Raw genomic sequence first — 26289 nt, 5'->3', positions numbered from 1 at the left:
AAAAGATAATACTGAAACAAATGTATGCTACTGACACAATAACCCAAGAGCAGATTTAAACCACAAAAACTATTCTCAAAATTGTGGTTTAAATAAAATAATTTTTGAAAATATTGTTTAAAAATAAATCATAATCTGCAATAAATAAACAGCACAATGAAACACTTTAGTACTTACTTTAGTTTGCATCTGTAATAAGTCAGAGAAGTTATTCATGAAAATGTTTATGACTTAAATCTTACCATATAATTAAAAAAAAAAATACCTAAAAATCCCAGTAGTGTAAAGAAAATGTGCACATATTAAATATTATAAGTCGATAGAGTAATTATCATGGCAGGCCTAATTGTAGGTGTGTTTTTATTGATTGAAAACTATGTGTTTTTGCTCTGAGCTGTGCCACATCTCCTCAGATCTGACCTGAACTTGGGATGGTTTTATTATCTGCTTGCTTCTATGGAGATAGATACATTTAACACCGTACAGTGGAACATTCCACACAAAGCAATACCATCTCCCTGGAGACTGGCAGGTTACATAGTGGGCCTTTAGTGTCATATTTGAGTTTAGACCATGTTCTAATGTGGTTGTTAGAACAGCAGGGACATGCCTTGTTTTGCTGTTTTTACCCAAATGCACTTTTAAGGACCTATTTGGATTTGGTCACACTCTAAAACATCCTGTCAATGTTGAAAAGTGTGCTGCCAGACAAAAGAGGTAAAAGGGAATTAGGAAAACAAGGGCATTTTAAACAAGAGTAACAATCACTAGGTTGCAAGGTCCCTCGACTGAGTACAAGGGCCTTTGAATTTGTCAGCAGGAAAATACAGATATTGGCATGGTCTGAAAGTTCACATTCTAGTTTGAATGTTTATAGATTCAGATTTTTTGTCATTACACTTGTGCAACAGTGCAACAAAATGAAGTTCAGCATTTAACCAGAAGTACAACGAAACGAGTACTAGATAAGAATTGACATATAGCAGTATTATTTTATGTATTATGTTAACCGCAAATAAGTTCTATATGGACTATAAAACCATTTAGTAGCATTTAGCAAAAGTGGGCAGGAGGAACAAGGTTAGTTTGTTGTTATGTGCATATGAGCTAGTACTACTATAAATAACATTAACACCAAAGACAAAAAGTCCATAGCTGCTGAAATTAACATCATATTTCTAATGGAGTAATGCATCTAGAATGGGCTACAATACAGTGACCGTTATGGTATTATCCACCATCTTGTGCAGCACGAGGCAGCAGTGAACATTAGTCTCATGGAAAAGTGCAGAAATGAGGCATGAAATTTCTTTGTCAACATTTGTGAAGATTACATACTTAAAAGTGCACTATGTAACTTTTCTGGTGCAGGGTACACCACTTGACTTACTCACAGAGGGAAGAGTAACCAAAACTTTTACTCAAATAAGAGTACTGTTACAAAAAAAAATGTAAATATTAATCATGTAGAAGTAAAAGTATGCTGCTATAACATTTACCCTGAAAAGTACAATTTCTTTAGTTACTTAAGTAAATGTAACTGAGTGCTACCCACCTTTGTATAGTGCATCTTTAATTATTAATTGTGCGAATTCTAAAAATTTTCCCATTCCCCTATGGCGTTTTAATCAATAAATCATGACAGAAAAACACTCCAATGTCAAACAAAGCTTTAAGCCACCAACAAGTAGTCCATCCCACATTAAAACAAGCCATATATCTTTGCAGTCACTTTTAAATTGTTTCAACTCTTCTTCTTCTCTATTTTTTCTTGTCATAAACTGTAAAACAACTCATACGGAAGATTATTATTTCATCAGATTTAGCATGCTGAATTTCTCTTTTGAATCTTTTAACTCTGAAAAAACATGTTTGAATTATTTTCATAACCTTTTAAATGACACTGACCTTTTAAATATCCAGCACAAATATTTTCAAGCTCTCAAATTCAACAGTCAAAGTTCAGAGTGTAAAATTTGCCGGGAAAAGTTCTGAGATGCCAAGGCATAAGCAATCGATTGTGTGTGACTGAAGAGGACAGAGGTGGCTGTTTCCTATTGGTCACTTCACACTTTCTTTGGCTTATAATTAAAGTTATAGTTAAGGAATCAAAGACATGAGGTTTTGATGAGGCAAATTCTGACCGTTCAGATTAGTTCCTTACAGCATTTCCTGGTTGTTACTAAGAACGACTCACTTAGGATCGATTGCTTATGCCTTGACATCTTGGATCTTTGCTGCAAATTTTCTCAAAGGTTGAATTTTACACTCTGAATTTTGATTTGAGGGCTTGAAAATATTTGTACCGAAGATTTAAATGGTGAATTTTTTTAAACACATACTTAAAAGTCATCTACTGAAATTCAGAGCATGTTTTTTCATAGTTAAAAGATCTGATGAAACAAATTATCTTCCATAAACTCCTCTGTGGGATAATGCGGAGTCTAGGGATTAAGTCCTCCCTTGCTTGTATCACTCGCCAATGTACGTTTGTTAGCATTCTGCGCTTGTCTCATCTTTACCCTGCCGACCTAAGCTACTACGACGTTTCCCTGGCAACCCCATGGAGGATAAACCCAATATTGTAAGGCAAGACAGTGGGGGCACGGTATTAGAGTGGATGACACCAGATTTTACACGGAGCTGCTAAAATGCTGATTAGAAAGTTCAATGAAAGAACGTAGTGTTGAGGAAAATTACAAGCAGGAACAAGACAGCGTACAAGGGTGCCAAAGAAGGGCAGAGAGGACAAGGAGAGGGTGGGAAGAGGAAGGGGAAGTGTGATTGGTGCTAAATGGAGTCATGGAAAACTCATTACTAGTTTCAGAAGGAGAGTTCAGAAAGTAATTTGAACAAATCAGAAAAGAACTTTGGTGTAACTTTTTTTTTGTAGATACTCCACCACTAGCTTGTTTCCATGGAGATATTATTGCTTTGCCTAGAATGTTCAACAATAAACTGTATCATTAAACTTAAGGGTTACAGTAGCAGGTCAGATCTGTGGAGAGGTGACCCTGCTTGGTGTAAGAAGGGGCTTCTCGATAAATTAACTATTCCATGTAAAGTAACAGCACCTACATGGAGTCCAGCAAGTGGCGTGCGAGGAATGTTACGCAGTGGAGTTTATAACGCCAAAACTGACTTATAGCTGAAAACCTAACACTTTTTTGTCTTCCATACTACATCAAACTCTCACAAATATAGCAGCCAGAATTGGGAATCAGAGCTGTAAAGTCAAAACAACGTCTGACAGTGTTTTGATCAGTGGTTTTCAAAAATGCACTCATGACTTTTTCAGACACTTCTGAGAAAACACAAGGTCCGTAATAGAAGTTCCCTATGATTTTGAACAGTAAAGCACATTATAAGAAGAAACACGCTAACAGCTAACTGCAGTCTGCGTAAATAATTGCAGTTATGAGAAGTACTAGGCTAGATGTTATCAGCTATCAGACAACAATCTCGTTCTCTTTATGTGACTTATTATAGTATTTCGCTGCCTCCTTTGAAACTATTTTCTGGTAACACTGGAGTATAGAGGGAGACAAAACATTAAAAAAAAAAAAAAAAGACAAAACCAAAACTTATGTTACTTTATCTGTGTTCTCATTGCAAACATACTGCACAAGCATCCCAAAGAGGCATTTAGATGTTTTGCTCATGGGCACAACGTAAGTATGTGCATCTGTTGGGTTTGAACCAGCAACCCTCTTGTAGTGAGCAAAGATTCAACCCACTGCTCCACTGCCTCTCACATCCCACACTTTTCTTCTAATATTCTATGTTTTTTTTTAATACCTGATTTCATTGATAATATTCGGTTCAATTTAAAAGTGCACAGTGTAACAATCTGACATTAAACGTATCTGTCTCCATGGAGATAAGCCATTAGTGCCGCCAGGGCAAGTTACAAGTCAGATCTATGGAGAGATAACCCCATTCACAGTAAGAATTCATATTGTTGAAGTAGCTTGTCGATGTATAATGTTACAGTCTCCCAAGCAAAACAGAACCATCTCTATGTAGACAAACAAGTAGCGAACCCCCCACCAGAAAAGATCGATAGTACACCTTTAAAACTGCAACAAAATCAGTGATTGAAGAGAGATTAAGATAATAGTCATCTTAATGGCAGTTTTCCAAATCTTGTCAAGCTAGTTATTTTAGTGGACATTTTTAGACCAAGGACATTCCCGCTCACCTTAAATCAGTGATAATAAGAATGGGCCTCTGGGTACAGGGCAGGAGCTGGAGGTTTGAAACAGTCCTTGATAAGAACTTAAAAAGTGTGTGTCTCCAATAGCACTATGTTCTGCTGCTGGAGCTGTAGATCTGTGAAAGTCTTGCTCGCAGCATTGGGACTTAATATCGCACCTCTGTACTGCGGGCAGGAGTGAGAAAGAGTAGTAAATTGGCAGAAAGTGGCTGACAGGCACAGTCATGTTAATGGCACCAGGCCAGTCCAAGTGCTAAGGAGACCACAGACAAGGTGGGACTGGAGAAGGGAGATTGACACCATGCAAGTAAAGGTTTGGGTATCGTGTACACCATTATTTAGTTCAGGATAGTTACCTGACTAGACACCTATAACTGAAACTGCACTTATATTTTTCCGAGGCTGGTGGTTGCCTATAAATTCACTGCTGTAAATTAATTTTCCATAAAACCAGGTGTCCACTGCACAATTTTGTTCGCCTGTGATGAGAGATTACTGATCGTGGGGAAAATCTTGATTCACTCAAGCGTGGGTCTCACACTGAGACAGGGACAAAGATTAAACGTCCATGCTCCGCCAAAGTAACAGCAGAAAAGATTCATTGTGAATGGGGCCATATTTTCTCATTTCTGTTCCATTTACTAACTTTTACAAATGCGGAAACACCACTGGCATAGCACTAGCCTCAGCAAGCTGATACAAGTACAGTGACTGTCCATATGGAGCCTAGAGCCTGATATTTGGTCAAATATTAAAAGATAGTATATCATATTTGGGTGAAAAAGTAACAATGACGATCCTATACAATACATCTGCATTGCACTTCTATCAGGCCTCACAGTGTGCTACACTGTAGCCACAGCAGCCTTGGGGTGGAGTGACCTTCCACAAATAACTCAGTCACATCCCATTTTCATATACAGCTAAGGCGACTGACGTGAATTGCCCAGGGACACAACAGCATTATGCCTGACTAAAATCAGCCACAAAACAGAGTTCATTGTTTTTTTTTAACGGTCCTATATGACACAAAACTGACTCTCATGCGCTTGAAGCTATGTTATAATGCTGTTCCCTGCTCAAAACATACCTGGAGTTGTGTTTTGTTTCATCCACACATGTTTTCAGGAACCCTTAATTATCAGTCTTTCTACATCTCTAAAGCTCAAAATGCTCTGTTCCACCTTGTGATATCATGAAGCTGTAGTTTTGAGGTTAACAGATACCTTTTATCTTTAATTATGTAGAGATTGACAGTTTCAGCCCTGGAAATGCCAAGTGAAGCACTTTTATTACCACATGACGTCATCTGTTCAAGAGAAGAACTCAGCCTAAATATGCAGGATTTGTGTGTTAAACATGTGTGAATGAAACAAAACACAAGTCCAGGTATGTTTGTGATGAGGAAACAACATTATAACAGAGATCAGAAAATAATGTAAAATGGGCCCTTGGCATCGACCACAAAAATGGCATCGACCATGAAAACCCTATTTTGATCATTGTAATGAGCTATTTACATCACATATTTACATCATACACTATAATTTACGTCATATATATATTGCAAGAAAACAGCAAAGTTATCAGTTGTATCAAAGCAAGTAAAAACAAAACATCATAACTCATCTCTCCGTGTGTTTCATTTCTATTTGTTCTGATAAATGACCACAAACAGCTCCAGCTCTCTCACTCGACTTTTGATTGGGGAAGTGTTTTTTTTGCACAGTGCTTGGATGAGCCTCATTTGGATTCACAATGGAGCCAAAGTAAAGCTCAGTTTATTTTATGCAAAAGGATGTTCGAATGGAAGTCTCAGAAAGTGTGGTGCATAATACAACTCAGTAGACCAGCACAGAATCAGCACAGTGTTATAGACCCAGGACTGACTGAGCAGGGGCAGGTGTATACAGGGCAAATCCACCAGGGATTTACAGCTTAAGAGTGCTGTATCTGATTTTTGCTGTCTTAAAAACCTAAAAAGCAGAACTAGTTCATTTTAAAGGGTTTGCAGTGGTCCAAAGTTGTTCCGCGCTTACCTTCAGCTTTCCCAGCATCCTAATTATTCCCCGCGATGATTTTATAAGCTTTTTTCATAAGTTTAAAAGATGGCTAAAACAATTAACATGATAATACGCACTTTCAGACAATAAAATGTTTTCTAATTAGACGCAGACAGCACACAGCAGACATATTGTAACCTCAAGAGCTGCCACCTGGATTTAACTAAGCACATAGTTATGAGTCTCCTATTGGACAATTACTGCAGGTTCAGCAACAGTCTGTACTCAAAGAATGAGGTCAGCTGACACATGAATATACTGAATGACCAGGTTATTCCATCAATGGATTTTTTCTTCCCTGATGGCACGGGCATATTCCAAGATAACAATGCCAGGATTGCCAAGAGCGGTTCAGGGAGCATGAGACATTATTTTCACACATGGATTAGCCACCACGGACTCCAGACTTTAATCCCATTGAGAATCTTTGGGATGTGCTGGAGAAGGCTTTGTGCAGCGGTCAGACTCATCATCAATGGAAGATCTTGGTGAAAAATGTACGCAACACTGGATGGAAAGAAATCTTGTGACATTGCAGGGGCTTATCGAAACAATGCAACAGTGAATGCACGCCGTAATCAAAGCTAAAGGTGGTCCAAGGAAATATTAGAGTGCGTGACCCTTTTTTTTTGCTGATGACTTTTTTTTTGGCCAGGCAGTGTATATGTACTGGGATTACACACATCACGTACAGGCCTTATAATGTTTCAGTGTTTATCTTCACTGGCTGTCAGTTCATCATAGAACCCTGACAACTGTAAAAGAATCAACCTTTCAAATGTAATAATATGATTACATTTTCTTTCCTCTCTAATCTAAGGTCAGCAGATCTGCCAATTTGCATATTTTTAGTTTTTCCTTTGTTTTTAAATGTTTTTCTGTTAGATGCATTTATATGCTCCAAAGTGCACGTCTACTTTCCTCCTCCTACTCATCCATATTATCAGCATCTGTTATGTTCTGAATGATTGACTGGCAAATTGTGTGAAGAGGCACTTGGCTTACGTCATCCCTTATACAAAACAAACTTTTTTCACGCTTGTTTCATTAATACATTAATTCAAAGTCGCCTTCTCCAAGCACTCAAAAATGCTCCATTCGCATTTTGCCCTTTTAGTTGGGTCATAGATAAAACTCCTACGCAGTTTTTAAGCCCATAAACCTTGTTCTGCCATCAAATTAAAGCAAGTGAAAGCATGGTTACTTTATTTTAAGTTAGAAAATGTGAAATACTTATACCAAGGTGACTGATAGCATGTTTAAAAGGGAATAAAGGCACAAGAATCCATCATGTGTGTTCTTTAGTAAAGGCGATACAAACGATAATACACAAATTTCCTACTTTTGCCCTTTATGAAAGTCAGTTTTAATTATACAGGTAGATGAAAAAATGTACAGCAGTTTTATAAGAAATGTATTTTTCCGGAACAGCATTGTGTAGAAAGATGAGTTGAGTGTACAAAAGTTATCTCTTGTCTGTGAATTTAATTTTAATATGAGTTTAAAATAATTGTGAACCTAATAAAAAAAAAAAATTCCAGATTGGATCTTGAACTTTAAGATTTGCCAGTTTGCCATTTACCACATTCTCCCCTTGTTCTGCATTATCCACACTATTCACACAACAATCGCCATCTGAAACACCATTTAGACCTATGCATAATAGATCAGTGTTAGCGCCCCGATGCAGCACGTTGTTGTGTGTGTTTTAGCCTACCACCTTTTCCACTTACTCTGCATGTCCCCTGTGCATTCTCAGGGCCGATCCGCAGAAGCTCGACGCATTCATCATGGACAAGGCCCTTTTAGACTACGAAGTGTCCATCGACGCGGACTGCAAAACGCTAACAGTCGGGAAACCATTTGCCATTGAAGGTAAGGGCGCATGTTCTTAGCGCGCTTTACACATAAGCACTATTTATTTTTAATAACCACTAACTCCCCTAGTATCTCCGGGCCTCCTAAATTTAAGACTATCAGTGTCTCAGCAGTGCAACAATGCTTAATCTTCTGGCTTTCAAAAGATTATTTAGCGTTAACCATAGCGCTAATCTTTGGTCCATTTAGCCGGCTTCTTCCGCCCATTCTGAGAGAGGATTTCCCCAGCGGACACTTCCATTACTGGCCTCGAACATACCACCGCTGCTGTTGTTAATTACTTAATGTACCCCTAAGCTTTCAGGATACAATGCAAATCAATGAGCACGATTTTAAAAAAGAGCAGACGGACTTGCGTAATTAGCTACTGCAAAGTTTGAAAATTTACAGAGTCTTTTAAATTTAGCCTACCAACTTTTCTTCCAACATTTTATATTATAGATTATATGTATATAGAATCTCTTTAAAGGTGATTTTTACAGTTTTAAAACAGTTTGCAGCTGTCCAAACTTACTTTTTTCAGTTTCCTAACTCATACCTAGCATCTCAATCATTCACTGCGACAAGCTTATAAGTATTTTTCACAACTTTCAGAGGCCAGAGCAGAGTTTTGCAGTAATCCCAGCATCATCTATCTTGCTAAAAGTACACCTACCTTGCTTCCTGGTTCATGGACGTTTAGTTTTTGGGTTTTTTTGCAACGAGTGAAACTATGACAAATCAGAGAGAAAGTAGCTAGAGTGGAGCAGAGAGAGCTGAAGCTAATGATTAAAAAGCAGTTTTTAAGACAACTGAAGGATTTTGAGCTGAAAAAAGGTAAACACAAAATCTGACCTTTGTCAAAGCTGTAGGTCCCGAACCTGAAGTTTATGATTACATTGCGCATTTTGGGAAAAATACTTTCTGGGCCTGAGGGGATTTTTCACAGCAGTACCAATGAGTGGTCACTAATCCAACTCGAGACAGGTTTAAGACTGCAATACCCTATCTAGTAATTAATAGATCCATGATTTTGAGCCATAGATATGTTTTTACATTATAGCTGTACTTGTTGGGCAAGACACTCATTTCTGTAGCCACAGTTGTCCTGGGACTAAACAGCAGAGACGCCATTTTCATTTTGTGCTTCTATAGTCTCTCTGCTCATCCCAAACACAATACCAGGTTCATAGAGCGAAATAAAATGTGGTGGAAGGTGACGAAGTACAAGTAGTAAAGTACTGCATGTAAGTAGAATTTCTAGGTATCTGTACTTTACATAAGTCAGCTTTATTGTGGATACTTTTTACTTTTACTTAACTACATTTGGGAGCAGGTATCTGTGCTTTCTACTCCAGTACTTTTTTTAACTGGACTGAAAAGTAAAAAGTATTTTTCACATGATTTGAGGAGTTATTTTTACCATGTTTGTTATAACATCCTGACTAAAATTTTACTGTTCAAGCTTTGTCTTTGAGCAAACAAAATAAATACACAAAATTCATAAGAAAAATTAAGAGATTGATTCGTATTGCTACTGTTGGCCAAAATATGGACATGTTTTTTTGTTTGTTTGTTTTTTTAATCACTAACACTACATGTAACACTTTAACACATTAATAACACTTGCGTGAAATACTTTTTACTTTAAAATAATACATTTTAGTACTTCATTCACCACTGCATAACGCATAACTAGCATCTTAATCATTCACTGCAATAAGTTTATAAGCACTTTTGACAACTTTCAGAGTTTTACAGTAAAGCTACATACATACATAATACATAAATACTTTTACTTAAGTCGATTTTTTCATGTGCTACTTTTACTTGAGTAACTTTTTAATTCTGTATTTGTACTTTCACTTAAGAAACTAAATTGAGTACTTCATCCACCACTGGAAATAAACTTGATCAAGCCTTGCCCAAGGAATCAATGTCAGTATGCAAGGCAGTTAGTAGAGATTGTTATTATGAAATGACTCAGCAATTGCACCTTCTTGATTCACTTTGTCTGTGCCTCCACAACATGCACAGTGTTTACCATCATTTCTCTGTATGTGGCAGGTTATGGCATCGGCCTTCCACAGAACTCTCCACTCACCTCCAACATCTCAGAGCTGGTGAGCCAGTACAAGTCGGACGGCTTCATGGACATGCTGCATGACAAATGGTACAAGGTGGTGCCCTGTGGAAAACGGAGCTTTGCAGTCACTGAGGTAAGAGCCGCTAATGCAAAAGCAACTTGATGGAAGGCTCAGTGTGCTGTGAAATATGTATTACCAACACTGTACACATCAGTCAATCCAGCTAAGTGAGTGCGTTTTTGGCAAATGTGTCCGTCAAGCTAAAACGCGCACGCTGACAAGAACATATGGCTTTTTGGAATAGTGATTATGTGAGTGTGACAGGGGGTAATTGCGAAATAACTTTTGGGAGTTTTTATGTTTTCATGCAGGACGTTTTTGTTTAAATTAGATATGTTTCCAGGGCTTGTGTATTGTTTAAGACTGAATGAACTTAACTGGCAGCTGCAAAGGCCAAACTATAGTAGAGATGTTGCTGGCATTACACAGACCGCCCAGAGCCATTCAACACATGGTATGATCTTCACTCAAAAGTTGCTGTGCTAATACTGTATCTAAAACAGCTTTTTACTGTTGCCTGTTGCACAGTAGTGGTTGTAATTAGGGATGTATGTGTTGTGATCAATACAAAATATAAAAAACACCTATAAATTACATCTAATTTGGAAAAATACTGAACTTCTGAGATGTATTGTGATGTGATGGTGTAGGTCAACAGGGAGTCTCTGGTCTAAATCTCTAGTTTTGTTCACATACTGTCTGCCACTATCAGTTTTTGGTATCAAATCTTGGACATTTGCCTTCCTCAGCTTTGACCAACATAAAACATGCATGATCCATCTGGCTACTCCTGACCGAAACCTTGCTCAAGACCCGGAAATTGGTCCTCATGCACTGTATTTCGGTTGCCCACTGCTCCTGACAGGTTTCCCCAGCGGCAAGGGTACGATAAAGCATACCTTAAAGGTGCAGTATGTGATCTTAAAAACTTGAAAAACAGAACTAGTTCATTTTAAACTGTTTGCAGTGATCCAAAATTATTTCTCACTTTCCTTTTTACATGCTAAGTGCAAATATTCACTGCAATGAGTTTATACGCATTGAGTTTTTTACTATCATGGTAACAACTAACATGGCTAACAACAACTAGCATGCCAATAGCACACTTTCTGTATCTCAGACAATAAAAAAACCTCCTGGATAGATGCTGACAGTACACAGCAGATATATTTTGACCTCAAGAGCTGCTTATACACTATCTGTACTCAGGCATTTTGCTCAAATAACTGAACAAAAATAGGACACAGGCCCTTTACCTTAGCTCAATCGAATCAGTTCTTCTCCATTTTACAAACCATGCCCAACTAAAGCCCCATGATACATCCAAGTTCTTACACCAGTGTATTAACTCTGCATGTCTCGATGTCTAACTCCATAGCTGACATCCCTGAAGTGTTTTGCAGCCATGCACAAATGCCCTTTATCAAACTCAAATGAAAATCACATTCATTCATTGTCTTTGCCCGAGCACCATCTTCTGCTTGAGTGGCTCCTTCTATTTATTTCTAGTGACATTTCAGCCTGCCATAATCTGCTCACAGGGCTGTTTCATTTGAAAGCTATTACGATCAGGTTTATGGGATCGTTTTAAGAGTCTTGGCTGCGTCATTACTAAAATCTCCATAATATTAACTAGAGCTTGTATTGTCAGTGTGGAGATGCTGGGCTAAAGTTGTGCTGCAGAGTTTTTTTGCCAAAGAAAAGGTGGGCATGTCCTAGAGGCAGATATTTGAATAGCCGCAGGTGCATTACATTCTGCATTCTCATCTATGATTTTCTGTCTGCAGGGGAAAAGCCTCATCATTCTCTGTATGACAACATGTGTGTAAAAACTGACTGTGAGTGCCTATTCTTTTTTCCCATAGACTTTCCAAAAAAAAAAAAAAAATCATATCAATTTAAATCTGAAATCTTCTTAGGGCTAATATGCTATCTAGTAACCAATAACCACAAGATCTATAATTGCATTTAAAATTTGTTTTTGAAACTTTATAAACCACTAAATTATTGTAACATTTTGCAGACTCTTGCTTTTTAAATATGCGTTTGAGGCTTAAAAGTTATCACAGCGCTGGTTAGCCTCCGCAATACCTTCAAACTCTTGATATTTGAATTTTTATAAAAGTCTATGGGGAAAAATAAATGGAAAATTTACTTTAGAGGGGACTTCGACGTGAACGGGACTGTTGCGCTCCATAGCACAGTAATAGCATAGTAATGCCAGGGATTTCATGGTAACTTGAATAATGCATCTATTTCTTGTAATTTTCAGTCCTCAGGGTTAGATTTAGAGCTCTGATTTTATAGAGGATCATAAAATAAAGATGAAAGATGAAAGAGATAATGTACTACTTCCATGAGTTTGGAAATACAGTATTTACAGTCAAATGAAATGGAATTGATGCTGATCAGAAAGCAAAAAGGTTTTGGGTTATATATTCAGATATTATGGGCTCGACACACGGGGAGCGACGTCGCTCGCTCTCCATTTATTTTCAATGGTACCTGTGCGACACTGCGAAAATCGCTCATCTCTCTCACCTCCGCGACAAGCGAAAGTCGTGCACGTGAAAACCTCACACTCGTGCATGTCGATGTGCACACGCGGGCCTGCGACGCGACTAATGAAAGTTGGAAAATGTTCTACTTTTATCGCTGTCGCCTGCACAACAGCCAATCAGCGAGAGTTTGATTGACGAGCCAATGCACTGTCCACTTCAGAAACATCATGGAGGAGAAAATTATACTCACGGTGTCGGATTTCCCAATTGTTTTTGACATCTCAAAGAGACTACCGAGATATATAAAAAAAAGCAGCTGCCTGGGAACTCGTTGGTGCCAGGGTGAATTTGAGTGGTAAGTTAACATGCGCAAATTTGTTAATTCAGATAAATTTATGGAGGCTAATAACCAAATATATTAAAGACTGATTCAACATTAAAAAAATATATTTATTTAAGGTTTTTACATTAAACAGAATTAGCTGTAGAGTGCAACCAATTGTAATATTTTAGTCAAACAAAGCAAAACTTTACGAGATTTCATTTTAGCATCTTTTTCCCATCTACCGCTATTAACCTCAAAATTCCCTCCAAATAAACAGCCAATCAGACGTGTAGGAGGCTCGCGATCTGCTCTGGAACAGAGCGCGACGTGACAAGCTGCCGCTAGTCGCTGCAGTTTGTCGCTGCCCGTGTGTTCGATTTTAAAGCCTCTGCGATGAGTGTCGCTGCACGCTGTCGTTAGTCGCTCCCCGTGTGTCGAGCCCATTATACACAAATAATGAAAGTTCAATAAGAGAGTTCATAATTAAGTTCAACAACAGAAGCTGGTGTTGTGCAGATTAGTTTATTGTGCGATAGAATATTTTACATTGTTTAAATTTCAATATGTAACTTGCAAATAAGGCACATCATGAAGAAGTATTAGTTTCTTCAGATTTAAAGGGGCACTGTGTAACTTTTCTGGTGAGGGGTCTGCTACCCTCTTGTCTCCATGAAGATTAAGATTAAGATAAACATATTATCCTCAAGGGGAACTTTGTCTTGGGCTCACTGTCCGCAGCTTAAAACACAGTTACACTCATACATAACACCACAAACAGACACAACAACAGTCAGAGCTCATCAAAAAGAAAAAGACGAGTAAGTGTCCTGTTTGTGCACTGCATGACCATAAAGTATCCAGGTTATTGCATCAGCCCCATTGCACAGATATGAGTGAACAACCATAAGTTCAACACATTATATTTCAGATATATTTGAAGAACATTGCATAAAAATGTGAGTTAAGTGTGCCTTTTGTCATCGCTTAGCTGAGCCTGCCTGACGGAAGAATTTCATATTCACCATGCGACAGGTGAGAGGAATTCCCAGCACTTCGTCTGACCTGAGCAACCACAGGGTTTGAAAACATGTCTCTCAGTCTCTTTCCTGACAATCACCTTCATGACAATCACCTTCAATGTTCCACTTACCTCTTGCAGTGTTTTTTAAGCTACAAAATTACCTTGGAAAACAGTGCATCCTTAGGTCCGCCTTTCCAGAGACCTCACCTGTAACTTCTGCTTGTCTCCAAAAGCTAAACAAATTTAATACCATACTGTGGGACATTCCAGAGAGGCAATAACATCTCCACAGAGACAAGCAGATGGCAGAAATAGTTCAGTTTGAGTTGAATTGGCAGTTTTTCCTACCCATATTTTTTCACATTGTATCTTGTCTTCTTCCACCTTTAACTTTATATACTTTAATTCAATTTTATTAAAAGAAGCGGGTGCTAGCTTCATTGTTAGCTAGTCTATCAAAGTGCAGCATGTGTTGGCAGGCCCACAATGCACAGTCCGAATACCTTCAAAGGGAAAATTCATGTGATTCCAACACTATGAATTAGTGAAGAGCTGGCTCTGTTCAGGCCTGCTCAGCATTTTACTCACTAATCTTGTATTCAGATAAATGCTCTAGCAGTGGCCCGTGCGACTGTGGAAAGATGAAAACGCTGATGGATTGGCCTGCACGAGGCAGCCAAACCCAACCTGGCAACCGCTCAACCGCACTGCACCCCCCGCATTCTGAATCCAATAAAAAATCAATACCAATAAATGAGATATTATTTAATTAGCCAACATTAAAAGGGCCAAGTGAAACATTACCAAGAAATAAATTGCGATCAAAGGATTCACGATTCCAACTTTGAAGCGCTCGTCTTTTGTTGGCTTCAGGGAGTTATGCAAATGAGATGAGCAGTGTGATCAAAAAATCGTTGAAAACTGGGAGATTGTGAACTTGAAAATGGCAGTGAACAACAAAAGGATGTGTTCTTTGTTGCGTTTTAATGTTTTAATGACTTTTTGGTAGTTAGTAGTTTAATCACATCATAATTTTTACTTCTACTTAATAAAATATATGTTTTAAGTAATTTCTTTTTGAGAAATTGCTGTTGCTTCTGTACATTCTTAATCTGTTTAATGGTCAAATTTTTTTATGCAGCGCCTTGTAGGCACTCAAAGCACTTTACATCAAGGAACCACTCACCCATTCACGCAACACTGTACACAGACACTGGGGGAGAGAGTTAAGTGTCTTGCCCAAAGACACAACGACACTCTTCATTTGTGGCCTTTTGCTATTTTAAATAAAAGTTTTACAATCACAACTGAGCCTGGGTTTCCAGTGCCTAAATCTGTATTTAGAGGTCACACACAGGGTTTCTCAGTATATGGACAGGCCTCATGTGAAAGCTCAGAACCTCCAGAATTCACTCACTGAGCTGTAGAAGCACTGATTAATGATCGGCTGCAGGTCCTAGGGCTTTGGTAGTGACGATTCAGATCAGAGAGAGTCCTTTAGGTTTAAACCAACTGGATTTCAGCTTTGAAACTGGCAATCTGAATGAGAGACTCATTTGAAGCTCATTCTACTTTCTGATTAGGTCTTGAGAGCCAAAACATAAATGCCATCACGCTTCCTAACTGGAGCAGTACAAGTACAGATTCTCATACTTTGGTGCTTCAGCCTACCTCTGATGCTGAACGTTTTTGCCAATAGTATCTATGTGTATGTATGTATGTGTTTTACTATTATTATTGCACTATATTTGATTTATTGGGGGTACAGCAGCTGGGGTTGTATGTCCTCTCTGGGTCAGAATAACATTGGATTTCGTCCAGGTGCTCTGGCTTGTTTCCACCAAAGAAAGTGATACATTTTGGGAAAGAAATTTTACTTTCAAAATAGTGTGAACCATTGCACCAGACTACTCCTCATATCTCTCAATAAGAAAATCAAATAACCACTAAATGTAATAATTTTGGATACAAATGATTATGCAGTAACTTGTATAACTGAATTGTGAGGTGACTTTTTATTTTCATGTTATTTTTAAACAGGACTGACTCAGAGTTGCCAGAGACCAGGCAATACAAAAATAAGGAATGACATGCCTTAAAGGTCACTAAAACGAAAGGCAAATCCCAACCTGATGTTTAGATTATCTCTAAATATCTTAAAATCATTGCATCAAATTTATGTGCATATGAGAGCTTCTTATTTCTCTTTTTATTACTTAAATTGGTGAGATAATACTGGTGTAATTTTTATGCATGGCTGTAGTTTGTGAGGAAAACTTACAGAATACAGGTAACAGCACCGAGCTCTAAAATGGATGATATAGAAGAGACACAGAATTCAATTTATAAGTGACCGTTGGAAATAGGGTACCACTTTATGTCTGTGTTATCCCTCAGTCGTCCAGGTCTGATCCATAGTAAAACCCGAAGTTAAATCTGTCAACTGGACAAAACGTCGCAGGAGTGAAAGCGTTTTGCTGCTCATCCAAGCCGCTTCTTCAATTCTGGTCAGATTACTGGTGGACACTAACCACTCCATTGAAAATAGTGAGGTACAGACCTTAGCCAAAGAAATAAATGGTTTGAGAGGGGAGTTTAAGGAGATATTTTTGTTAGGAAAGACAATCCATCCTTAAACAGAGACATACAGTAATCTCTCACCAATCTATAACTCCATTTTCAGACCCAAAGCAAACAAAGGAAACCTAGAGAAGAATAGAGCGAGCCAGTAGGGCCATTAAAGGTTTAATGGAGGCAGGCTGAAACTGAAACAACAGCTGTTTACAGTTTCAGTGCAGTTAGCGCCTCCCTTCAGATAGATATAAGGCAGTGTCCATCAGCAATCTGACCAGAACTGAAGAAGCGGCTTGGATGAGCAGTGAAATGTCTTCACTCCTACAACATTTTGTCCACTTGACAGATTTAACTTTGGCCTTTACTATGGTACTACTTTATAATAACTAATAAAAGCTTAATAAACAAATGCTTAATTCATAATGAAAAAATAGTTTATACATGTGCAATTTGTTTCAGTTTCATTTTTGTACATTGGCTTGCGAGCTGAGCTTTGAATAAAGAACAAATCCATGGATGACATAGAACTGCAGGCACGTTTTTGATGAGAGAACATTATAACATGGTCGAAAGCTCCAAAAAATCATAATACTCATAACTGCATGATACTCTCTCTTTAATTAAAATGTTGTGATATTAGATAAGCCAAGTTACCAAGCCTGAATCATAAAAAGAAATAAACTATTGGTGAATTATTAAAAATGTAGTTATAAAGTGTTACTAGAAATACTTCTTACATCACATCTGCTGCCCAAAAAATGTGGACTAAAATATGTTGTTGTTTAGGCAAATGATCAGTATAAAACTTCAAAATGTATTCCAAGATATCATGAATATAAATAAGATGTATCAATGGATCCCGGATAGTAGTATTAAATGATGCAAACTGGTGGCGGCCTGATGATGCATTTCTAACACCATCTTAATAGAAAGCTATAATAGACTGACAAAAGAATGCATGCAAATTAAGCTATGAGAAATGATCCCATCAGAAGATCAGTGAGCACGGAGTAATCCCACAGAGAGGACAAGTTTCGGAACAACTACATTTGAATAATGCTATCTCTAAGAGCGCAATAGTCCTACACACTTTAACCCTCTGATGCATGAATTATTAAAGCCTGGTCAAGATTAGTTTTTTTCTGAAGTGTTTTTTTTTCTTCTCGGGACATGAAACAACACTGTGAACTGCCTGTAAATATGAATTAACTTGTGTTCTATTGTAAATATACAGACACATGTTTCTTTTTATGCTTTGAAAAACATTTTAAAATTTTTTGGGGGAAATGTCAACACTGTTTAGATGAAATGTTTAGGCCTGAATAAGAAAAAAAGGAAATTTACTTGCAGTTACACCGACTGACCACTGAACTGATCTCAATGGAGAGTGGCAGCAGAGAGCACTCCAGAGGCTCCACCTCATAAACCAATGCATTAAAGAGAAAGTTCTTTTAGTCACTGTCCACTGCAGTGACCGCTGTGCACCAGAGGGTTAAAGGTGATCTGTTCTGATGGAGGGTCACATGCTAGTTATTGATCACCACATTAACAACAAGGCCATGTAGGTGAAGTGTCTTGCCTAAGGATACAACAACTGTTTCTGCTAGAGCAACTGCTACCCCACTGTGGCAATATATTGCTTGGAATGCTTCACTATATGACATTAAACTAATCAATCTGGATGGAAACGAGCCACCAGGCCACGTCACAGTTAAAATTCATGGAGACGTGACCAAGCTCAGTAAGAATGTATTCAAGGTAGTAAACCATATGTAATTGAATTAATGCAACTTAGTCCTGCAGTGGAACACACTCTATGGACACAAGCCAGTAGTGGAACCCCCACCAGAAACGTTACATAATACACGTTTAAAGACTATCTGACACATAGTGGTATATACTTGTTGTGCAATGAATGAGATAAGCCAAAAAGTAATAGTCTTGCGTTATAAAATAAATCCGTAATAGAGATGCATAACGTTGTCAATGCAGCGTTTTGACCAGGCAAGCTGTTTTAAAATGGGATTTTGAAAACAATAGCAGCCAACGACTCCCAGGAGGTCAGTGAATATTGTGAGAGAAATAATTTGTGACTGCACTGAATACATCAATGTATCCAAACTGTTGCCGAGTGAAAAGAAGAAATATGCAAGAGACCAACTGAATAGCAGCCTATAGAAAGTTGAAACGACAACAAATAGACGGGTTATTTCTAGTTTAACAAGGAAATGCAGGAATAATAATATAAGAAGTATGTAAATGTATTTTATTAAAAACTAAACATAGCACAGATGGTGGGGTTGTACTGTTGTAGCAAAGTTTACTCATATCAATGAAACCTGCAAAACCTGTATTAATGAAAAGAGGCTTGCCTGTAGGGATAAGGACATGGTGCGCACAACCGCAGCCCAGAAAGAAGAAAATTGAACACTTGAACAGGCAAAAGAGAGGCACAAGGTCACTTTAGAGCTTTTAAGTCCCATGACAGGAAAAAGGTGTGGGACTCAATGAAAAAAATGACCCACATGGCCGCAGGCAAGGCACAGTTGATAACTATTAATGATGAGGAATGTGCTAATGATCTCAATGACTTCTTTTTAAGATTTAATGAGCAAAATGATTGTGATCCCATTTTAACATTTTATTGTGATGATTTTGAACACTGTGATGGTTTTAATATTGATTTGCTATGTCTACAGTCTACTTTTAGCAATGTGTGTCTCAAAAAATCTGTAGGTCCAGATGGATTGTTTGTTTTTTTTAATTAGGAGTTATGCAGTTGGGAATTGTTTGAGGCCTGGGATTCAATCTTTCAGTGTTCCGTTGAAAATTGTACTGTTCCTGATAGGACTGTGTTGTGATGTTTTGAAAAGATAATGGTGAACAGACTAACATTTGAAGTGTCTCCTTATCTTGACCTATTGTAATTTGCGTACAAACACGGCCTTAGTACAGCAGACGCAGTCAGTCTATCACACCTGATCTGTAAACATCTGGAATCTTCTGGGACTTATGCAAGGGTCTCATTTACAGATTGTAGTTCTACATTTGACACTGTACGCTCCAATCTTCTTGTCCAAAAATTATTTGACTGAATGTAAGTTCTGCACTTGTGAAATGGTTTAACTTCCTCTTAATAAGTAGATTTCAATAAGTGAGGATTCACACTACTTTATCTAAAGCCAAAATATGAAATTCTTCTCTTAGGCAGGCGCCTTCGAGTGTATAACTTCAAAAGTAACAGATATACAGTAACTCTCATTTGTACTTCTGTTGCACTCTTGAACAAATCTGCTCAACAAAGACAGACTTACGTCTCTTTATATGTAATGTTCTTCAGTATCTGTGAAATATAATGTGTTGAACTTATGGTTGTTATTAATCATATCTGTGCAATGGGGCTGGTGCAATAACTTGGACGCTTAATGGTCATGCAGTGCACAAAATGGATGGACATTAATAATGGACACTTACTCATCTTCTTTTTGATGAGCTCTCACTGTTGTGTCTGGCTGTCTGTGGTGCTATGTATGAGCCTAAAGCCTTGTTTCCACTGGTTTGTATTGTTATGGACCGCAAGTGTCTCCACTGTCTAAGGTGAACCACATCACCCCGTTTAAGGGAACTGAAGTGGACTTGAGGATACTTGCTCCCAGCAAGGCCGAGGTTCAGTTCAATACAGCTCCAGGCATGGTTAAAAATCAGCCAAGATGATTGGACAAGAGAGAACAGAGGGAGAAAACCAGACAGCAAAAAGTATAATAGTAATAATTTATCACTAAATGATAACGTATTTCTCATAATGGCAACTTGAATGTTGAGCCGATATGTTTCACAGAACAAAGCTAGCACGAATGCCACAGCTGTTTCCTGTTTATGGATGCATAATGCATCTAACATGAGCCAAACACAGTGAATTACGCACAGAAGATAGATACGCAGAGAAGTGAAATAAATGCAGAAAAGGCTGACGATAAACCAAAAGTAGTTGTGTGTTTATGCTAACTTTAACCACATCAAGCACCACATACTTGGAATTACTAAACATCTTTTTGTTAGATGCTGAAACTGGCCATATAATTATGAGTTTAATTCAGACAGAATTTAGGTTTTATTTAATAAGAAGACTTTTGTAATGAGCCAGGGTCAGAGCCCTGACCCTGGACCCGGAGCATGGAAACATAACTCGGCTGGAGGGACCCGCACCAAAGAGTCCTGCTCCAATCAAACCATGCCAATGGAAAACAGACTTAACTGTGTTTTAAGGACTGGGCAGTGAGCCTAATATAAATTGGCGGTAAGAAAGTTTATCTCAATCTTAATCTTAATGGGCACACAAACTAGTCAAATTTCAGTTTTATATATATTGAACACAAAAACATTCAGATTTTTTGATTGTCACTATTTTTCTACAATTACTAATTTATAATCTAGTAATATCCTTTATATACAGTCTCCAATAGATTACCAAATCTGTATTGTATCTGGGCCTTTTTACAATTTACAATTTTACATCTTTTTTATGGAAGTTTCATTTTAAAATGATCCACATGTATTTTTCTTTGTATTATTTTTGAAGAATGGATTACTTACAACAACTATACAAGGACATCTTCAATCACAATTGACTATGATAGTCATAATCCATGACCTCAGACACAGATTTTACAGAGACTGCATTAAGTTTCAATGGTGCATAAACCGCCAAAGTCAAGATGATGACTGGCAGAAAGTGTTTTTTGGTTGTGAAAATCTTTCTGATTGGCCGAGGACAAAGCCAAATGACACCTATGCAGCAGGGTTTGAATTCTAAACAATTCTGAAATCAAATTCTGTCCACAACTGCATGCCTATATAATTCATATATTCATGGTTCCGCTGCTGCCAGTGGATGATGTGCTGACACCAAATCCAAATAGGGGGCACAACTGCTGCAAAATATCCACAAGCAATATTTTAATTTACAAAACATGAAATGCCAACAAAGGGGTGCACATGATCATGTTATGGCAATACAGACAATGTATAATGTGTAAAAAATTTTCTTATCAAATGCCTCATTGACTTCGGTCAAGTTGTTGAAGTTGTTTTGGGTTAAAAGTTTGTATAGTAAAATGTTGTTTTATGTTATATTTGCTGTACTTTTTGTGTCTACAGACGCTGCAGATGGGGATAAAGCACTTTTCGGGCCTGTTTGTGATGCTGTGTGTGGGCGTGGCCTTATCTCTCCTCACCACCATAGCAGAGCACATTGTCTACAAGCTGGTCATCCCCCGGGTCAAGGAGCCACGCTTCAAGTACTGGCTGCACACAAGTCAAGTACGTATTCAAAACCACACTCAAGTAGGACTTTAAAGGTGCACTATGTAAGTTATTTGGTGGTGGTGGCTGGGGGGGTGATAATGTCTATCTGCCATTTATTTGCTTTTATATGCTCAAAAATACCTTGAAAACAACATTGTTACTGTAAGAGGACTCACCTTTCCACAGACCCGGCCTGTATTTTGACCTGGTTGCATTACTTCCTTTTCCCCATGGAGATGGATTGGTTTAATGCCATATCGTAGAACATTTCAGGCAGAGAAATAACATCTCCATGGTGGCAGATGTGACATGTGATCATATAGATCGGCAGAGTACTTTGCACAAGTACACAACAACAGAATGCATTGACCAGAGTTCAGGTAGAACCCTGTACAAAGATTGCATAGATAATTAGGAGTTATAGGAATAGGATAGAAAAAGCTTAAAGAGGGGGTATTATTATTATAGATTTTTTCCCACCATGTTTTCCCATCAAAAACATGCCTGAAGAGGTTTTAATTGCCATCCATGCATGTCTGAGTAATTTTGCGATCTCTCTCAGACCCCATTCAAACCCTCCCTATGGTTAGCCTACATCATCCATGCTCCCGCACAACAATTCTCCATAAACATACAAAAAAATGTTCTTGTTTTGTCTGATTTTTCCTGTTGTTTGATTTTCCTGTTTGTTTTTGTGTGTTGGCGGCACGGTGGCTGAGTGGCAACACTCATGCCTCACAGTAAGAAAGTTTGGTTCGATCCCCGGGTCGCCCAGGCCTTTCTGTGTGGAGTTTTTCATGTTTCTCCCCGTGTCTGGATGGGTTTCCTCCGGGTACTCCGGTTTCCCCCATCAACCAAAACATGAACGCCCTTCGAGACAACTGTTGTTGTGATTTTGGGCGTTACAAAAATAAAATGAATTGAATTGAAAAGCATACAGAACTGTACAACAACTTGACTAACCTGATGTGATGTGCAGTAGTTTCATTAGGGCATGCACGCTGATTGTGTTGTGGTAGCGCTCTGAAGGGGGCGTGACTTAGTGCAGAGAGCAAAGAGAGGGGAGACTCAGAGTGTCAAAAATGAAAGTGAAATTTATAGAACATGTTGTTTTCGGTGAATATAACATTTTCAAAGGAATAAAAGGTAACTCCGTTATCTAAATATATTATGTGTTAACAGTTAATTTTAACAGGTATGTTCATTTTTGTATGTTAACATTGCATTTTTGTCATCTTTTGCAGAGACTACACCGTGCCCTAAACTCAGTCTTCACAGACGACAAACTACCAACCGTTACCAAACCAGAGAAAAGGTACGTCCTATTTAAGACTCCTACATCAGCTGAAATCATGTGAGAGAGAAATTTAACTCAATACAGCTTTAAATGAACTCACATTTAATTATTTATGACCTATTAGACTATTCAGTTCCACATGGGATTTACCCTTATTAACCTTTAAGAAGTGCTATAATGGAATGCTTACCCAACACTTTCTCAGTGTATTAATATGTATGATCGAGAAACAGCTGTCCAAACACTGGTTGGCATTGGGGCTTGTTTTAATATTAATAAGAACAAGAAGTACTGTATGTTTGAATCACTCATGAATGTCAATGAATGTATTTTGGTCAATGCATTTATAAAAGGGTTCAATAACAGAGATAAGGAAATGAGTTCAAATTCAAGTCTGATGTACAATTGCTCTGGAGACTGTTGGAAACCGCAACTGCTGAATTCTGAAGTGATATAGTGTACTTTTCACACCTAAATTATGGAATGCACTGCTCTCCTCATCTTACAACAGCGTGATCTGTAATTTAAAAGTAATTCAAAACAAACTTAGAGACTCACCTTTATAGACTTGCCATTGCATTGTTTTAATTGCTCTTTTTGTAAATGTTGGTGTCTTTTGTCACTGTATCGTATTTTATAATGTTTCTGCATTTAATCAATTTTTTTATCGATATGAATATTTTTAATCTACAAAGCACCTCATGAGTTGTGAAAGGCGCTCTATAAATAAATGTTACTTACTTTGGTGGCACAGTGGCAAAGTGTTTAAAGTTCTTTAGCGATGATGATAAATGTAAAAGTCCTGGTATTTCTGCAGTTTAAGAGCCTGGCGCTGACTGGCTGCTCTGATTGGCTGTTGTTAAACTGTAAATAGCCATTATGTCAAAACCTTCTGATTTGAAGTTTTGGAGGTGCACGTTGTGAATAGTCACAATTGACCCCACGTACATGAGGCCAGCCTACTCAGGCTACTGAGGCACTACTCAGGCCACACCTCCCCAAAGTCATGGAGAGGCAAACCAGGCTTAAAATCAGGCAAAAAAAAACTCTAGTGTGCAGTTGGTTTTAGGTATATTATCCCTGTAATTAATTAAACTATTAGACTATTAGACTATTTTGCACTGTATTTCAGGTATAGGCATTTTTATGTGGTGCCTGGACCTCAAGTTGAATGAGTACACATATAAGTTCATTTTACTGAATCAAACTGAAAAGATCACTTGGGTTTCCGCTTGGTGTGAGTTGCTAGATAAACAATTCGCATCCTACATTTACCACAGACTAAGTGACTCATCCTTTTAATAATGATTTCTGAAGTTTGTAATCCATCAAAATGTCTGCGGCACACTTGCTCCAGAAGTTCACACATCCGACATTTTTGTCATAGCAAGTTATATGGCCCAAGCCGATGAAACCGTTTAAAAGAGAAGTTGTCTTTTTGCCCCATGCTGCCTGATAACTCATCCGACAGCAAGTGACACCGATTAACTCCAAGTGTCGGTTAAGGCACTTGTAGCTCATCAGAAAGTGAATAGACTGGTCAGTGTGGAGAAGGCATATTATCAATTGAAGCAAATGGAGGATTTTATCTCTTCCGACTTCCTCCGTGCATTGTTTGGCTCAGCGAGAGGCAAGGAAAGTCAATTAGAGCTCCTTCATACACCCTGGCATGCTACATGTACAGTCCTTTGTCCAGATTAGCATCAGAAATGTTTTAAAATGCAAAATCATGCAGACACAGAGACATTTTGAGGTTTTATGAAGGATAGTCATCTGGTCAGTGTGGTGGGGTTGGGAACTTCAATCGGATCTATATTGTGTTATTGAGGATGGTTGTTTCAGACCTTGATAAGCTTTGTAAAATGTAATGGCAGTGTTGGGAACTAAATAAATATACTGCAACTGTGCATTCAGGAAATGTCACTTTATTTGTCACATAGGGGAAACTCAATCACCAAGTAAAATACATTAACAGGAAAACTAGAAAACTGAAACAAAAGTCTTAGTGCTGCTCAACAGGTGGGGTTATCAGATCCAGTGTCAGGGCAGTTTGAGGAGAACAGCAGCCCACAGGACAAAAATGTCTCTCCTCTGCGTCCTGATGCCCAGGCATTACAGTCAGCCTCCAGGGGAAGCCAAGGGAACTCTGGAGACAGGAGAGCTCTCTTTCTTCTAAGCTTCACTCTGACAGCTGGTGATGTGATGGGCCATTCCCTCAAAGTGTTACTTCTGGAAGTTTTCTGTAGCATTTTAGAGGTTGAACTGCAAAGCTGAGTACCAGACAAGTCCATGGGTCAGCCAGTGCATGTCAGAGTTCAAGTCCTCATTAGTCGAGTCAGAGTTTTAGTTGGATTCATTAACATTAAGTTCAAATTTGAGCCCGAGTCAAGTCCGAATCCGAGTGTGAACTTCAGCTCATTTAAGAAACGTTTTCTTATTTTTTACTAACTGTACTTACTCAATTTGTCTCCCAAAGATTTAAATAATTGAAAACATCTTGAAAGAGGTGTGTTATCATTAGAATTTAAACGAGTAACTACTTATAGGGGATATATTATGTAAAACTGTTGCCACCATGCTGTAAATATTATTTGCTTTAGTGAATGGAAAATGAATCATATCCTATATTTATGAGTCAACATTCGATTTTTGTGTGTATTTTCAACTAAATTAATCATTCCTCACTTACCTTGTGCATTCCGAACGTCCTAATTGTTCACGGTGATGAGTTTATAAGCACTTTTCACAAATCTCAAATACCCATGCAGAGGTTTGCCCTGATGCTAATAAAATCCATTAACTTGTTGTTGGCTTATTTAAATCTTACAATTCTGCTTCATAAATCTCATATTTCACAGTTTATTAATGTTAGTATTTTTTCATCGTAATTTATCTCCTCTCTTCACGAAACTCAGAACACAGTACAGCTTTTATGTTATGTGTTATCCCGGCTCTCCATCTGGTCAGTGCGGTGTGTTCACGTG

At 38.1% G+C, this 26289-nt stretch overlaps 1 protein-coding gene across 1 annotated transcript in view; it reads left to right on the top strand.

Moving 5' to 3' along the window:
• grin3a (glutamate receptor, ionotropic, N-methyl-D-aspartate 3A) overlaps positions 1 to 26289 on the top strand; it is an 89779-nt gene that overhangs the window by 53347 nt on the left and 10143 nt on the right. Inside the window, exons 6-9 of the mRNA XM_033975896.2 lie at positions 8039 to 8154; positions 10204 to 10355; positions 21862 to 22023; positions 23253 to 23323. Coding sequence (XP_033831787.1) covers positions 8039 to 8154; positions 10204 to 10355; positions 21862 to 22023; positions 23253 to 23323 — 501 coding nt within the window. The remainder of the gene's footprint in view (positions 1 to 8038; positions 8155 to 10203; positions 10356 to 21861; positions 22024 to 23252; positions 23324 to 26289) is intronic.

The sequence above is a fragment of the Periophthalmus magnuspinnatus genome, chromosome 12, assembly GCF_009829125.3.
Source record: "Periophthalmus magnuspinnatus isolate fPerMag1 chromosome 12, fPerMag1.2.pri, whole genome shotgun sequence".
Lineage (NCBI taxonomy): Eukaryota > Metazoa > Chordata > Actinopteri > Gobiiformes > Gobiidae > Periophthalmus > Periophthalmus magnuspinnatus.
The sequence above is the reverse complement of the archived record's forward strand: the minus strand, read 5'-3'. Positions and strand labels throughout refer to the sequence as shown.